This window comes from Crinia signifera, chromosome 4 (assembly GCF_055691185.1).
Source record: "Crinia signifera chromosome 4, ASM5569118v1, whole genome shotgun sequence".
Taxonomy (NCBI): Eukaryota; Metazoa; Chordata; class Amphibia; order Anura; family Myobatrachidae; genus Crinia; species Crinia signifera.
In genome coordinates, this window is record NC_139220.1 from 1,088,032 (window position 1) to 1,103,680 (window position 15,649).

Consider the following 15,649-nt stretch of genomic DNA (forward strand, 5'->3'; position numbering starts at 1 on the left):
TTACAGTGTGTGATGTAACGTGTATGTGGCATTACTGTGTGTGAAATCAAGAAAAGATTTGAAGCAAATGTATAGAAAACAAAAAACAAAACATAAGACAGGTCCAGGGGCGTGTCACTGTCCAGGATCGCTCAACACAAAGGTGGTAACCCAACCCTGACGTGTCCTGAAGAGTAAAGAACTAAACTATGGGGCAAATGTAAATGTATTTGGGATTTAGAAAGTGCCTACATGTCCTAAATCCTTCAGACATATTTGGCATGTGAGGGTATTTTTGGGCAAAGGTGGTCCTCCAGCAAACTGGCAAGACTTGTACAACCATTAGTGTAATAAGTCCTTAACGAACATCCAACACAACTTCTCTTAGCGTCTTCCAGATGACAAGTGCCCTAATAAGCGCAGAAGATAATCTCTCTCATAGGCCAGATCTGCTGCAGCTGCGTCTAGCAAATATTAACTGAGCATCTCGGGGCTTCATTTCTACTCCACCTGTGTCACTCCTGTCCGTCTGTCCCTCTCTCCTCTTTACAATGTAAGCTCTCACAAGCAGGGCCCTCACTCCTTATGTGATTTTACCTAAACCAAGGTCTGTGTCACCCTTATAGTTATTTAGATGTCCAGGCATCATTTTCTTGTTTTCGCATTTATGTATTGTTAGGTGCTGCAGGACCCTTGTGGCCCCATATACATAATAATAAGGTCAGGAACATTGTGGTGCTGTGTTTACCTGCAGTGCACTGTTATAGGCCCCTTGGCTTTGGATGCTTTCTGTCTCACCATATATACAAACTGGAGAATGCTTTCCGCTGCGCTGGCAGCTGGGACCCCGTGGTCAGGCCACGCCGTGAAGTTGAAATGCATAATATGTTGCACGTCGTCAGCCTGATTAAAAGACAACATGTAGAATTTTCATTACGTAATGTACATTTGATAGTAAAGCGCAGATAAATATCTTTCCTCGTCCAAATTGGAGACAAATGGGATTTTAATTGTCTTTAAAATAACAGAAAATGAATCTAGAAACGATGACTTCTATTTCTAGTTTTTTAAAATTATTTTTATTAATTTTTCATTTATAGACCTAAATGACATATTCCGCTGACTTTCTCCCCTCCGCCTAATAGAATATATTGTATTACTGTAATTAATGTACAGTATTAAGCAACCCTTGGGGTAAATTTACTAATTAACTCCTGTGTTTTATCCATGTGTGACTGAGGCCGTATGTGCCCCCATAAAAAAAGCTGGCTGTTCCCCGGGAGTGCAGGCGAGCTGATGTCTGCCAGGGGTGGGCTGGTGACGTCAGCACTCACCCCCAATTCCGTGGACACCGACAGAAATGAAACTGAGAAATCATTTGATGGTCGACGCCCACTAATTCTGTCCTCAGGCACAGATAGTAACCCCATACTAACTGCCTCACCTGCCCCCGAATTCTGTCCTCAGGCTCATCAGATAGTAACCCCATACTAACTGCCTCACCTGCCCCCGAATTCTGTCCTCAGGCTCATCAGATAGTAACCCCATACTAACTGCCTCACCTGCCCCCCGAATTCTGTCCTCAGGCTCATCAGATAGTAACCCCATACTAACTGCCTCACCTGCCCCCGAATTCTGTCCTCAGGCTCATCAGATAGTAACCCCATACTAACTGCCTCACCTGCCCCCGAATTCTGTCCTCAGGCTCATCAGATAGTAACCCCATACTAACTGCCTCACTTGCCCCCGAATTCTGTCCTCAGGCTCATCAGATAGTAACCCCATACTAACTGCCTCACCTGCCCCCCGAATTCTGTCCTCAGGCACAGATAGTAACCCCATACTAACTGCCTCACCTGCCCCCAAATTCTGTCCTCAGGCTCATCAGATAGTAACCCCATAATAACTGCCTCACCTGCCCCCAAATTCTGTCCTCAGGCTTATCAGATAGTAACCCCATACTAACTGCCTCACCTGCCCCCGAATTCTGTCCTCAGGCTCATCAGATAGTAACCCCATACTAACTGCCTCACCTGCCCCCGAATTCTGTCCTCAGGCTCATCAGATAGTAACCCCATACTAACTGCCTCATCTGCCCCCGAATTCTGTCCTCAGGCTCATCAGATAGTAACCCCATACTAACTGCCTCACCTGCCCCCCGAATTCTGTCCTCAGGCTCATCAGATAGTAACCCCATACTAACTGCCTCACCTGCCCCCGAATTCTGTCCTCAGGCTCATCAGATAGTAACCGCATACTAACTGCCTCACCTTACTAACTGAACTCAGTCACTTTTCATAAAGGATGACGTCAGCCAATTTGAGCTCAACGCGTTTCCCCGGAAACTTCAGCTCCTTGAGGAATCCGGAGGTTCTGGGGAAACGCGTTGAGCTCATTCAAACTGGCTGACTTCATCCTTTATGAAAAGTGACCGAGTTCATCTTCCCTAGACGTCCCTTATGCAAAAAACTTGGATACTATCTATGGGTTACAGCACTTTCCTGAATTCATCCAAAGAAAGGAGGATCGTCGCACGGGAGTCCTGAGCCTTTGAAACTATCGCTGTCACAAGAATTCTGGCTACAAATTCCGACCAGAGACACTGGATGGTAACATATTCATCAGCTTCTAACACATCCCCTTAATTACAGGACTAATTAATGAAATCATACCTAAAAGTGATTGAATATAATACAAAATGATTCACAAATACGAGATATATCATTTTTAAAATATTTTTATTTTTCATATTAAATGTGTAATTGTATATTTATATGTTTATTTTTTATTAAATATTGAATTAAGAGGACCGTGTAGTGAAATATTGAAACAGCAAGCGCTGGCACACACCATTTCTATTACACCATCCGTGCGGCCCCGTATATATAACACATGGTAGGAATAGAACCCATGACCTCAGTGCTGTGAGGCAGTAATGTAACCATTACACCATCCATACTGCCCTGTATATATAACACATGGTGGGGATAGAACCCATGACCTCAGTGCTGTGAGGCAGCAATACTAACCATTACACCGTCCGTACTGCCCCGTATATATAACACATGGTGGGAATAGAACCCATGACCTCAGTGCTGTGAGGCAGTAATGCTAACCATTACACCGTCCGTACTGCCCGTATATATAACACATGGTGGGGATAGAACCCATGACCTCAGTGCTGTGAGGCAGTAATGCTAACCATTACACCATCCGTACTGCTCCGTATATATAACACATGGTGAGGATAGAACCCATGACCTCAGTGCTGTGAGGCAGTAATGTAACCATTACACCGTCCGTACTGCCCCGTATATATAACACATGGTGGGGATAGAACCCATGACCTCAGCGCTGTGAGGCAGTAATGCTAACCATTACAACGTCCGTACTGCCCCGTATATATAACCAATGGTGGGAATAGAACCCATGACCTCAGTGCTGTGACGCAGTAATACTAACCATTACACCATCCGTACTGCCCCGTATATATAACACATGGTGGGAATAGAACCCATGACCTCAGTGCTCTGACGCAGTAATACTAACCATTACACCATCCGTACTGCCCCGTATATATAACACATGGTGGGGAAAGAACCCATGACCTCAGTGCTGTGAGGCAGTAATGTAACCATTACACCATCCGTACTGCCCCGTATATATAACACATGGTGGGGATAGAACCCATGACCTCAGCGCTGTGAGGCAGTAATGCTAACCATTACACCGTCCGTACTGCCCCGTATATATAACACATGGTGGGGATAGAACCCATGACCTCAGCTCTGTAGGCAGTAATGCTAACCATTACACCGTCCGTACTGCCCCGTATATATAACACATGGTGGGAATAGAACCCATGACCTCAGTGCTGTGAGGCAGTAATGTAACCATTACACCATCCGTACTGCCCCGTATATATAACACATGGTGGGAATAGAACCCATGACCTTAGCACCGTGAGGCAGTAATGTAACCATTACACCGTCCGTACTGCCCCGTATATATAACACATGGTGGGGATAGAACCCATGACCTCAGTGCTGTGAGGCAGTAATGTAACCATTACACCATCCGTACTGCCCCGTATATATAACACATGGTGGGAATAGAACCCATGACCTTAGCACCGTGAGGCAGTAATGTAACCATTACACCGTCCGTACTGCCCCGTATATATAACACATGGTGGGAATAGAACCCATGACCTCAGTGCTGTGAGGCAGTAATGTAACCATTACACCATCCGTACTGCCCCGTATATATAACACATGGTGGGGATAGAACCCATGACCTCAGCGCTGTGAGGCAGTACTGTAACCATTACACTATCCGTACTGCCCCGTATATATAACACATGGTGGGGATAGAACCCATGACCTCAGCTCTGTAGGCAGTAATGCTAACCATTACACCGTCCGCACTGCCCCGTATATATAACACATGATGGGGATAGAACCCATGACCTCAGTGCTGTGAGGCAGTAATGTAACCATTACACCATCCGTACTGCAACGTATATGTAACCATTACACCGTCCGTACTGCCCCGTATATATAACACATGGTGGTGATAGAACCCATGACCTCAGCGCTGTGAGGCAGTAAGGCTAACCATTACACCATCCGTACTGCCCCGTATATATAACACATGGTGGGGATAGAACCCATGACCTCAGCGCTGTGAGGCAATGATGCTACCCATTACACCGTCCGTACTGCCCCGTATATATAACACATGGTGGGGATAGAACCCATGACCTCAGTGATGTGAGGCAGTAGTGTAACCATTACACCGTCCGTACTGCCCCGTATATATAACACATGGTGGGGATAGAACCCATGACCTCAGGGCTGTGAGGCAGTAATGCTAACCATTACACCGTCCGCACTGCCCCGTATATATAACACATGGTGAGATAGAACCCATGACCTCAGTGCTGTGAGGCAGTAATATAACCATTACACCGTCTGTACTGCCCCGTATATATAACACATGGTGGGGATAGAACCCATGACCTCAGTGCTGTGAGGCAGTAATGTAACCATTACACCGTCCGTACTGCCCTGTATATATATAATAGTGTTCATTCTAGCACCCGCTATCTTTGAAAACCCATGCAGTTCCTCTTCCCTGCCTGGGGTGTCGCTGTCTGCTGTAGTGCTTTGAGAATAGCGTGGCCTGTATATCAGCACTGATATGCAAACCAGACCTGTGCTAGAAACACCACAGCAGACAGCGACACCCCAGGCAAGGAACAGGAACTGCATGGGTTTTCAAAGATAGCGGGTGCTAGAATGAACACTAATATAACACATGGTGGTAATAGAACCCATGACCTCAGTGCTGTGAGGCAGTAATATAACCATTACACCATCCGTACTGCCTGTATATATAACACATGGTGGGGATAGAACCCATGACCTCAGTGCCGTGAGGCAGTAATGCTAACCATTACACCATCCGTACTGCCCCGTATATATAACACATGGTGGGGATAGAACCCATGACCTCTGTGCTGTGAGGCAGTAATGCTATAACCATTACACCATCCGTACTGCCCCGTATATATAACACATGGTGGGGAAAGAACCCATGACCTCAGTGCTGTGAGGCAGTAATGTAACCATTACACCATCCGTACTGCCCCGTATATATAACACATGGTGGGGATAGAACCCATGACCTCAGCGCTGTGAGGCAGTAATGTAACCATTACACCATCCGTACTGCCCCGTATATATAACACATGGTGGGGATAGAACCCATGACCTCAGCGCTGTGAGGCAGTAATGCTAACCATTACACCATCCGTACTGCCCCGTATATATAACACATGGTGGGAATAGAACCCATGACCTCAGTGCTCTGACGCAGTAATACTAACCATTACACCATCCGTACTGCCCCGTATATATAACACATGGTGGGGAAAGAACCCATGACCTCAGTGCTGTGAGGCAGTAATGTAACCATTACACCATCCGTACTGCCCCGTATATATAACACATGGTGGGGATAGAACCCATGACCTCAGCGCTGTGAGGCAGTAATGCTAACCATTACACCGTCCGTACTGCCCCGTATATATAACACATGGTGGGGATAGAACCCATGACCTCAGCTCTGTAGGCAGTAATGCTAACCATTACACCGTCCGTACTGCCCCGTATATATAACACATGGTGGGAATAGAACCCATGACCTCAGTGCTGTGAGGCAGTAATGTAACCATTACACCATCCGTACTGCCCCGTATATATAACACATGGTGGGGATAGAACCCATGACCTCAGCGCTGTGAGGCAGTACTGTAACCATTACACTATCCGTACTGCCCCGTATATATAACACATGGTGGGGATAGAACCCATGACCTCAGCTCTGTAGGCAGTAATGCTAACCATTACACCGTCCGCACTGCCCCGTATATATAACACATGATGGGGATAGAACCCATGACCTCAGTGCTGTGAGGCAGTAATGTAACCATTACACCATCCGTACTGCAACGTATATGTAACCATTACACCGTCCGTACTGCCCCGTATATATGACACATGGTGGGGATAGAACCCATGACCTCAGCGCTGTGAGGCAGTAAGGCTAACCATTACACCATCCGTACTGCCCCGTATATATAACACATGGTGGGGATAGAACCCATGACCTCAGCGCTGTGAGGCAATAATGCTACCCATTACACCGTCCGTACTGCCCCGTATATATAACACATGGCGGGGATAGAACCCATGACCTCAGTGATGTGAGGCAGTAATGTAACCATTACACCGTCCGTACTGCCCCGTATATATAACACATGGTGGGGATAGAACCCATGACCTCAGGGCTGTGAGGCAGTAATGCTAACCATTACACCGTCCGCACTGCCCCGTATATATAACACATGGTTAGATAGAACCCATGACCTCAGTGCTGTGAGGCAGTAATATAACCATTACACCGTCTGTACTGCCCCGTATATATAACACATGGTGGGGATAGAACCCATGACCTCAGTGCTGTGAGGCAGTAATGTAACCATTACACCGTCCGTACTGCCCTGTATATATAACACATGGTGGTAATAGAACCCATGACCTCAGTGCTGTGAGGCAGTAATATAACCATTACACCATCCGTACTGCCTGTATATATAACACATGGTGGGGAAAGAACCCATGACCTCAGCGCTGTGATGCAGTAATGCTAACCATTACACCATCCGTACTGCCCCGTATATATAACACATGGTGGGAATAGAACCCATTACCTCAGTGCTGTGAGGCAGTAATATAACCATTACACCATCCGTACTGCCCTGTATATATAACACATGGTGGGGATAGAACCCATTACCTCAGTGCTGTGAGGCAGTAATATAACCAATACACCGTCCGTACTGTCCCGTATATATAACACATGGTGGGAATAGAACCCATTACCTCAGTGCTGTGAGGCAGTAATATAACCATTACACCGTCCGTACTGCCCCGTATATATATAACACATGGTGGGGATAGAACCCATGACCTCAGTGCTGTGAGGCAGTAATATAACCATTACACCATCCGTACTGCCCTGTATATATAACACATGGTGGGGATAGAACCCATTACCTCAGTGCTGTGAGGCAGTAATATAACCATTACACCGTCCGTACTGCCCCGTATATATAACACATGGTGGGGATAGAACCCATGACCTTAGTGCTGTGAGGCAGTAATGTAACCATTACACCATCCGTACTGCCCCGTATATATAACACATGGTGGGGATAGAACCCATGACCTCAGTGCTGTGAGGCAGTTATGTAACCATTACACCATCCGTACTGCCCCGTATATATAACACATGGTGGGAATAGAACCCATGACCTCAGTGCTGTGAGGCAGTAATGTAACCATTACACCATCCGTACTGCCCTGTATATATAACACATGGTGGGAATAGAATCCATGACCTCAGCGCTGTGAGGCAGTAATGCTAACCATTACACCATCCATACTGCCCTGTATATATAACACATGGTGGGGATAGAACCCATGACCTTAGTGCTGTGAGGCAGTAATGTAACCGTTACACCATCCGTACTGCCCCATATATATAACACATGGTGGGGATAGAACCCATGACCTCAGCGCTGTGAGGCAGTAATATAACCATTACACCATCCGTACTGCCCTGTATATATAACAGATGGTGGGGATAGAACACATGACCTCAGTGCTGTGAGGCAACAATGTAACCATTACACCATCCGTACTGCCCTGTATATATAACACATGGTGGGGATAGAACCCATGACCTCAGCGCTGTGAGGCAGTAATATAACCATTACACCATCCGTACTGCCCCGTATATATAACAGATGGTGGGGATAGAACCCATGACCTCAGTGCTGTGAGGCAACAATGTAACTGTTACACCATCCGTACTGCCCCGTATATATAACACATGGTGGGGATAGAACCCATGACCTCAGTGCTGTGAGGCAGTAATGTAACCATTACACCGTCCGTACTGCCCCGTATATATAACACATGGTGGGGATAGAACCCATGACCTCAGTGCTGTGAGGCAACAATGTAACCATTACAACATCCGTACTGCCCTGTATATATAACAGATGGTGGGGATAGAACTAGGGTGGCCAATCCCGGGATCGGGATCGGCGGGATCCCGGGATTTGGTCCCCAAAACGCCGGGATTTCAATCCCGGGATTGGAGTTTCCAATCCCGGGATTTCGGGATTAGACTGCGCATGCGCGCAGTCTAATGCCGGGCAGCGTCTGAGCATTGCTCAGACGCTGCCCGACTTCTCCCGGCAGCACTGCGCAGCGTGACCTCTCAGCGTGAGATCAGAGGTCACGCTGCGCAGGAAGAGGTCGCGCCCGGCATTGTAATGCCGTACCGCCCGCCCGCCCAGCCAGCGCACCCACCCAGACAGCCAACGCGTCCACCCGCTCGCCCGCCCAGCCAGCGCGCGCCTACCCAACCAGCCAGCGCATCCACCCGCCCACCCAGCCAACACGCCAGCCCGCACCCAGCGGCATTGACGACCCGTCCCCCACCCAGCAACCCCTCAAAATGTGAGTAATTTTGGGGCAGTCTTTTTATTGGGAAAGCCAATCTCGGAATCCCGGGATTGAGCATTTTTCAATCCCGAATCCCGGGATTGAAAAAATGCCCCGGGATTGGCTTCCCTAGATAGAACCCATGACCTCAGTGCTGTGAGGCAGTAATATAACCATTACACCGTCCGTACTGCCGTATACCATCACTATTTGTTGCCTTTTCTGCCCCCCTAATTCTGTCCTCAGACTCGTCAGATAATAGTAATCCCACTAATTGCTGCCTTACCTTCCCCCCTAATTCTGTTCTCAGACAGATAAAAGTAATCCCACTACTTGTTTCTTGGCCACAATTAATTAATTAATTAATTAATTTAAAATCAAAGTAATTAGCTGAAAGGTTTTAATAATAAATACAGCTAAAGCTTTCAACACTCCACTCCCCACTTCTTAACACACATGAACTTTTTACTTACCTCTCAACATGTACTTTCACATCCACATCTGGCCACCATAAAAAATATTCACAACCCTCCACCACTATCTATCTCTCCTTTTTAATCTTATTATCTGATGACATATCACACAATCCAGGTCCGAACCACCGGTTCAAGGCCATATAGAAAACCTGCTCACCTCACAAATATCACATGCCTCCCAGCATCCACTAACCCTAATAAAATGTGCCCTATTGAATGCACGCTCTGTTTGCAACAAATCCATCCATGACCTCTTCATCTCTCACAACCTCAACCTGCTGGCTATTATAGAAACATGGCTCACACAATCAGACACTGCCTCACCTGCAGCACTGTCACATGGTGGTCTTCACTTCACACAGACCCCAAGGCCTGATGACAGTAAAAGAGGTGGGGTAGGTATATTACTCAGGGTTGCCGACTTTTAAATGCTCCTCTCCGGGAGAAGCCCGGAGAGGAGACTTTCCTTACCCGCTCGGGGGGCGGGGCTTGACTGTGACGTCATTAAGCCCCACCCCCATTACGGGAAATAGTACAAAAGACTGATCTCCATGGAGGAGGCAGGGCTAAAATGACACGATTGTACCATTTTAGCTCCGCCCCCTCCTCTGAGACCCGCGGATTGCGGCATTTACATGCCGCCATTCGGGGGGCTCAGGTGGGTCCCCCAGATTCCGGGAGGGTTGCCCACCCTTCCGGGGGGCCGGGAGGGGGACCCGATTTTCGGGAGACTCCCGGGAATTCCCGGAGGGTCGGCAACCCTGATATTACTGTCACAAGCCTTCACATACTCAGTTCTACCACCAGTTCCTTCACTCACATTCAAATCATTTGAAGTTTACTCTATTAGGATTTTTCCCTCTTTTTCTATGCATGTTGCTGTCATTTATCGCCCACCTGGACTACCCAAATCTCAATTTCTGGATGATTTCTCTGCCTGGCTCCCCCACTTCCTATCTTTGGACATCTCCACTATTGACAGTCCAACATCTTTGCATGCTTCCAAACTCTTCTCTCTAACCTCCTTTCTCGGCCTCTCACAGTGGTCTGACTCCCCTACTCAGGAGGAAGGCTGTCAGGTTAGCAAACTGACCGTAAGACTGTAATTATGATATTTTATTAGGTGTAGTAATTAATGTACTATTTTAGTCCGTCTGTACCCTCTTTATGTCTATATTCCCCCTATATGTGTGTGTAGTTCCAGATCACATATTATTAGGCTGTATAATCCCACCAGAAATGTATGTCTGTATTATACCATTGAGACCATTTGCCCGTGGTTACGTCACTGCCTCCAGGTAATGTTCTTAGTAAACTGTGATGGTATCATGAATAAGGGAATTGTGACTATGAAGTTAATTATGGCAGTCTTCCCAAATGCGTATTACTTAAATATTGTAACTGTGTATGTGGAGACAAATGGTCCGGCTAGAAGCGACCAAATGCTTAGATTAGAATCTGTTCAGTTTGTGTATAGTTTTTGGTTCAGGGATCAAAGGACCTCTTTATAGGCTGTTTAGTAACAGAGACAACAGGTAGTGGCAGAGACATACACTTCCCCCCCAAATAACAAGAGGCTAAGGATGGATAACACCAGGGTCAGTCTCCAGAGAAGAGATCTGTTTACATGAAGGTGTGAAATCCCTCACATACACAAGCTTCAAAGCCAGATGAAGGGAGTGAGTTAATCAGCCCCTGGACAGGTAATAGGAGACCCTGTTATATTCATACAACTGCACCCAGCATAGGAAGGGTTAAGAATTCCTGAGGGAGGGGGAGAGGGGTGCCTTTGGGATGTAAGTTGGTGTTTGCAGGAAGAGAGAGAGAATGGATGGACTGTCCTGGACTAAGAGGTTATGCTCTGTCTAGGTATCGTGTGGACTTATATGCTATCACTGCTGTGTGGATTAAGTGATAGTTTTGTGCTTTGGAACTGCTGCTACAAGGACTGCCATTGGACTGCTACCCGATAACGTTTATATGCTACATTTGACTCTTTTTCCTGTCTTCATCTACTTTCGTGTGCTGTGATAAAAATAAACCATATTTTGGTTTCATCTGCTCGGTGTCTGAGTGATTGAGGAACTCGTACCCTCACATTTGGCGGCAGCGACAGTGGGATCATTCAGACACCAACCATCGAGCACAGAAAGCACAGAGAACAGAGGATCAGACCATATGTAAGGAAACGGAAAATGCAATAAGGTGATGTTCAGCAAGTGAGCAGGTGTCAGTCCTGTGAAAGGGAAAATGTTTCCAAGGAAAGAAAATCGATGCCTCAAGACCCCTGTAGCAGAGGAGCTCAGGGATGGAGGTTCTTCAGTGTATCGGCAGGCTGGGAAGCCGGATCTGTTATTTATTGTCAGGAAAATGCAGTATATCTGGAAGTACTGGGAAGACGCTCAGCAGATGGTCAGCGGGTGGAGAGTATCCAGCATACAGGACAAAGTGTGTTACCTGGGGGATGCATTCCTGCACTGTAAAGGTGAGGCCACTTCTTGGAATCTGCTAGGAGAGCCAGAGTTTGTAGAATTTACAGAGGAAGTGATTGCTACAGTTACCCAGATGCTACAAAGAGGACAATATTCTGAGGCTGAAGGACAAGTCCAGAATAAATTGATGCCCCAGATAGAACCAGAGGAAAGGTCTAGAAGGGGGCTACTGCAATCTGGGCAGACAACCGAGGGGTCTGCCACAGAATTAATTGTTACCGCAAGAGAAGGGTCGTTGTCAGGGGGGCCCCTAACTGCCCTTGAAGAAATGAGTATGGAGGAGCTGATAGCAGAAGGTCAGCTGCGAGGTATACCCATCCGATCCTGCACTCGCGGGGAACTCCTTCAGCAGATCCTGCACGATCAGGGAGATCCTACAAATGCATTTGCTGATTATCGAGCCTGGATCCTCCATTTCGGTGCACAGTTGAGTGTGTGGGAACAATTGCAGTGTCTGGAGGAGTGCTTCGTGGTGGCAGAGGAAGAGGCGATTGATCGGGGGCTCCTGGATACCCCAGCATGGCAAGATCAGTGTCGCAGGGGGCGTGATGAAAGGCACCGTTTGCAATTGCTTCTCCCCCATCTTAGGGAGGAGCTGCACTACTGCTTCCCTTTTGCTGAGGTGGGAGATGCAGAGCTATTATCCTGCTGCCAGGGGATCTATGAGGACTGCGTCCAAGAAGAGATCGCCGTGGTTAGAGGAGTATCCGACAACATCCAGGCCACCAGCCCACCAGTCACAGATGACGTCGTGTTTCGGGCTGCCCAGCATACTCAGCTGGGGAAGGAGGCTATCGCGGAGAAGGAGGTGTGCGCAGAAGTAGCTGCAGGTGAGCATCTGGCTTTTAAGGGGACAGAGCTGACACAGCCTGTCCTGCAGCCACCAGCGGAATTGTTTGTGATGGAGGGTCCCTCCTCAGCCCTGGACATTGAGACCAAATGCTGGACTGAAATTTGCCATGCCCCTAGTTTGGGTTTGGGGGAGGAAGGACATGACGGGGTGGTGGAAGTGCCAGGGCCAGAGCCCCTATATTGGCCTGCTGTTTGGCCCCTGTTCCTTGGGCAAGAGGGGGAGGTGGAAAGTGGTCCCTGCCCCATTGTGCCCGAGGCAAAAGTATTAGTAGGTTACAATGTTGCAGAGGGGGGGTACCCAGAATCCGAAGAAGAGGAATCGCTACAGCCCTTGTTAGTTCCAATGTATGACTTAGACTGTAATCATGCCCTTGCTGGTTCTGCAAACCAGCCGCCTTTTACAAGATGGGTTTGGTATGATGTCACCCTGTGGGACTCAGGTGGTATATCCAAACCCCAGATTCTCGGCTCTGCATCCCGCTATTCCAGGTTGTTATTGGTTCCAGAACAACTTGGTACAGGAACTAAAATAGTAGGGGAAGGAATGTCAGGTTAGCAAACTGACCGTAAGACTGTAATTATGATATTTTATTAGGTGTAGTAATTAATGTACTATTTTAGTCCGTCTGTACCCTCTTTATGTCTATATTCCCCCTATATGTGTGTGTAGTTCCAGATCACATATTATTAGGCTGTATAATCCCACCAGAAATGTATGTCTGTATTATACCATTGAGACCATTTGCCCGTGGTTACGTCACTGCCTCCAGGTAATGTTCTTAGTAAACTGTGATGGTATCATGAATAAGGGAATTGTGACTATGAAGTTAATTATGGCAGTCTTCCCAAATGCGTATTACTTAAATATTGTAACTGTGTATGTGGAGACAAATGGTCCGGCTAGAAGCGACCAAATGCTTAGATTAGAATCTGTTCAGTTTGTGTATAGTTTTTGGTTCAGGGATCAAAGGACCTCTTTATAGGCTGTTTAGTAACAGAGACAACAGGTAGTGGCAGAGACATACACTTCCCCCCCAAATAACAAGAGGCTAAGGATGGATAACACCAGGGTCAGTCTCCAGAGAAGAGATCTGTTTACATGAAGGTGTGAAATCCCTCACATACACAAGCTTCAAAGCCAGATGAAGGGAGTGAGTTAATCAGCCCCTGGACAGGTAATAGGAGACCCTGTTATATTCATACAACTGCACCCAGCATAGGAAGGGTTAAGAATTCCTGAGGGAGGGGGAGAGGGGTGCCTTTGGGATGTAAGTTGGTGTTTGCAGGAAGAGAGAGAGAATGGATGGACTGTCCTGGACTAAGAGGTTATGCTCTGTCTAGGTATCGTGTGGACTTATATGCTATCACTGCTGTGTGGATTAAGTGATAGTTTTGTGCTTTGGAACTGCTGCTACAAGGACTGCCATTGGACTGCTACCCGATAACGTTTATATGCTACATTTGACTCTTTTTCCTGTCTTCATCTACTTTCGTGTGCTGTGATAAAAATAAACCATATTTTGGTTTCATCTGCTCGGTGTCTGAGTGATTGAGGAACTCGTACCCTCACAAAGGCCACTGCCTTGGCCTTGTTAGTTCCAGGCGGTGCTCAGTCTCTGATTTCACTAACACTCCCTTCCCTCTCTCTGATTACAATCTCATTACCCTCTCGCTCTCCTCCATTACCCCAAGCTCACTGACACTGAAATCATGTAAGCCTACTCTAACACGCAGAAATACTAATGCTATTCATTTTCCACAACTTTCCACCTCCCAGCTACCCATTACACCCCAGGTAGGCTTAGATGCCAACCATGGCACTCCAAAACAACAAGACAACTACGAAATCAGTCAAGTAAAGTAGAACGCCAATGGCGTAAATCTCATAATATGACTGACTTCCTCACATATAAGACTAGCTACCATTTCTACTGCAATGCTTTGGACACGGCCAAACAAACCTATTACCAATCTCTCATCTCTTCTCATGCCACCAACCCTAAGCGACTTTTTAACACATTTAAATCTCTTCTGTACCCTCCCCCTCCTCCCCCACTGGCTACCATCAGTGCACAAGAACTTGCCTCCTACAAGGACAAGATTGATAACATTCGGTATGGGATGATGTACTCTTCTGTAACCAGTGATCTACTCCATTCCTTACCTGAGCCCTCTGGCACTTTTTCCTCATTTGATCTCACAAAAGAAGAAGTATCAAAATGTTCCTCATCCTCCTCTTCTACTACCTCTCCTCCTGATCCTGTACCCTCAAAAGTCAGTAAAATTCTTTCTCCTGTGCTCATCACAACCTTAACTAAAATCTACAACCTCTCTCTTGCTACTGGTATCTTTCCATCTCTGTTCAAACATGCAGTGATTACTCCCATTCTGATAAAAACACAGGGCCTTATTCAGATCTGAGCTCAGTACAAATTTGTTTGGAAAATGGGCAAAACCATGTGAAGGTGGGGCAGATGTAACCTGTCCAAAAAGAGTTAAAGTTGGGTGGGGTGTGCTGAAACTGAAATCTAAATTGCAGTGTAAAAATAATGCAGCCAGTATTTACCCTGCTCAGAAACAAAATAACTCACACAAATCTGCCCCCCTGCAGTGCACATGGTTTTGCCCATTTGCCGAACAAATTTGTACTGAGCTCAGATCTGAATAAGGCCCACAAATCTGACACTAACGCTCTCTCTAACTACCGTCCTATCTCACAGCCCCCATGCCTCCCCAAGCTGCTTGAGAGAACTCTCGCCTCACACACTTT

The 15,649-nt window shown here is 46.9% G+C and overlaps 1 protein-coding gene across 8 annotated transcripts in view; it reads right to left on the reverse strand.

Annotated features, from left to right (window-relative positions):
* PTPRO (protein tyrosine phosphatase receptor type O) overlaps positions 1–15,649 on the reverse strand; it is a 463,930-nt gene that overhangs the window by 54,091 nt on the left and 394,190 nt on the right. For 7 of the 8 annotated variants that reach the window (XM_083180720.1, XM_083180719.1, XM_083180724.1 and 4 more), the window contains one exon: positions 728–882. The exons of the other annotated variant lie outside the window; for it this stretch is intronic. In XM_083180720.1, the coding sequence (XP_083036846.1) occupies positions 728–882 (155 nt within the window). The remainder of the gene's footprint in view (positions 1–727; positions 883–15,649) is intronic. 8 annotated transcript variants of the gene reach the window in all.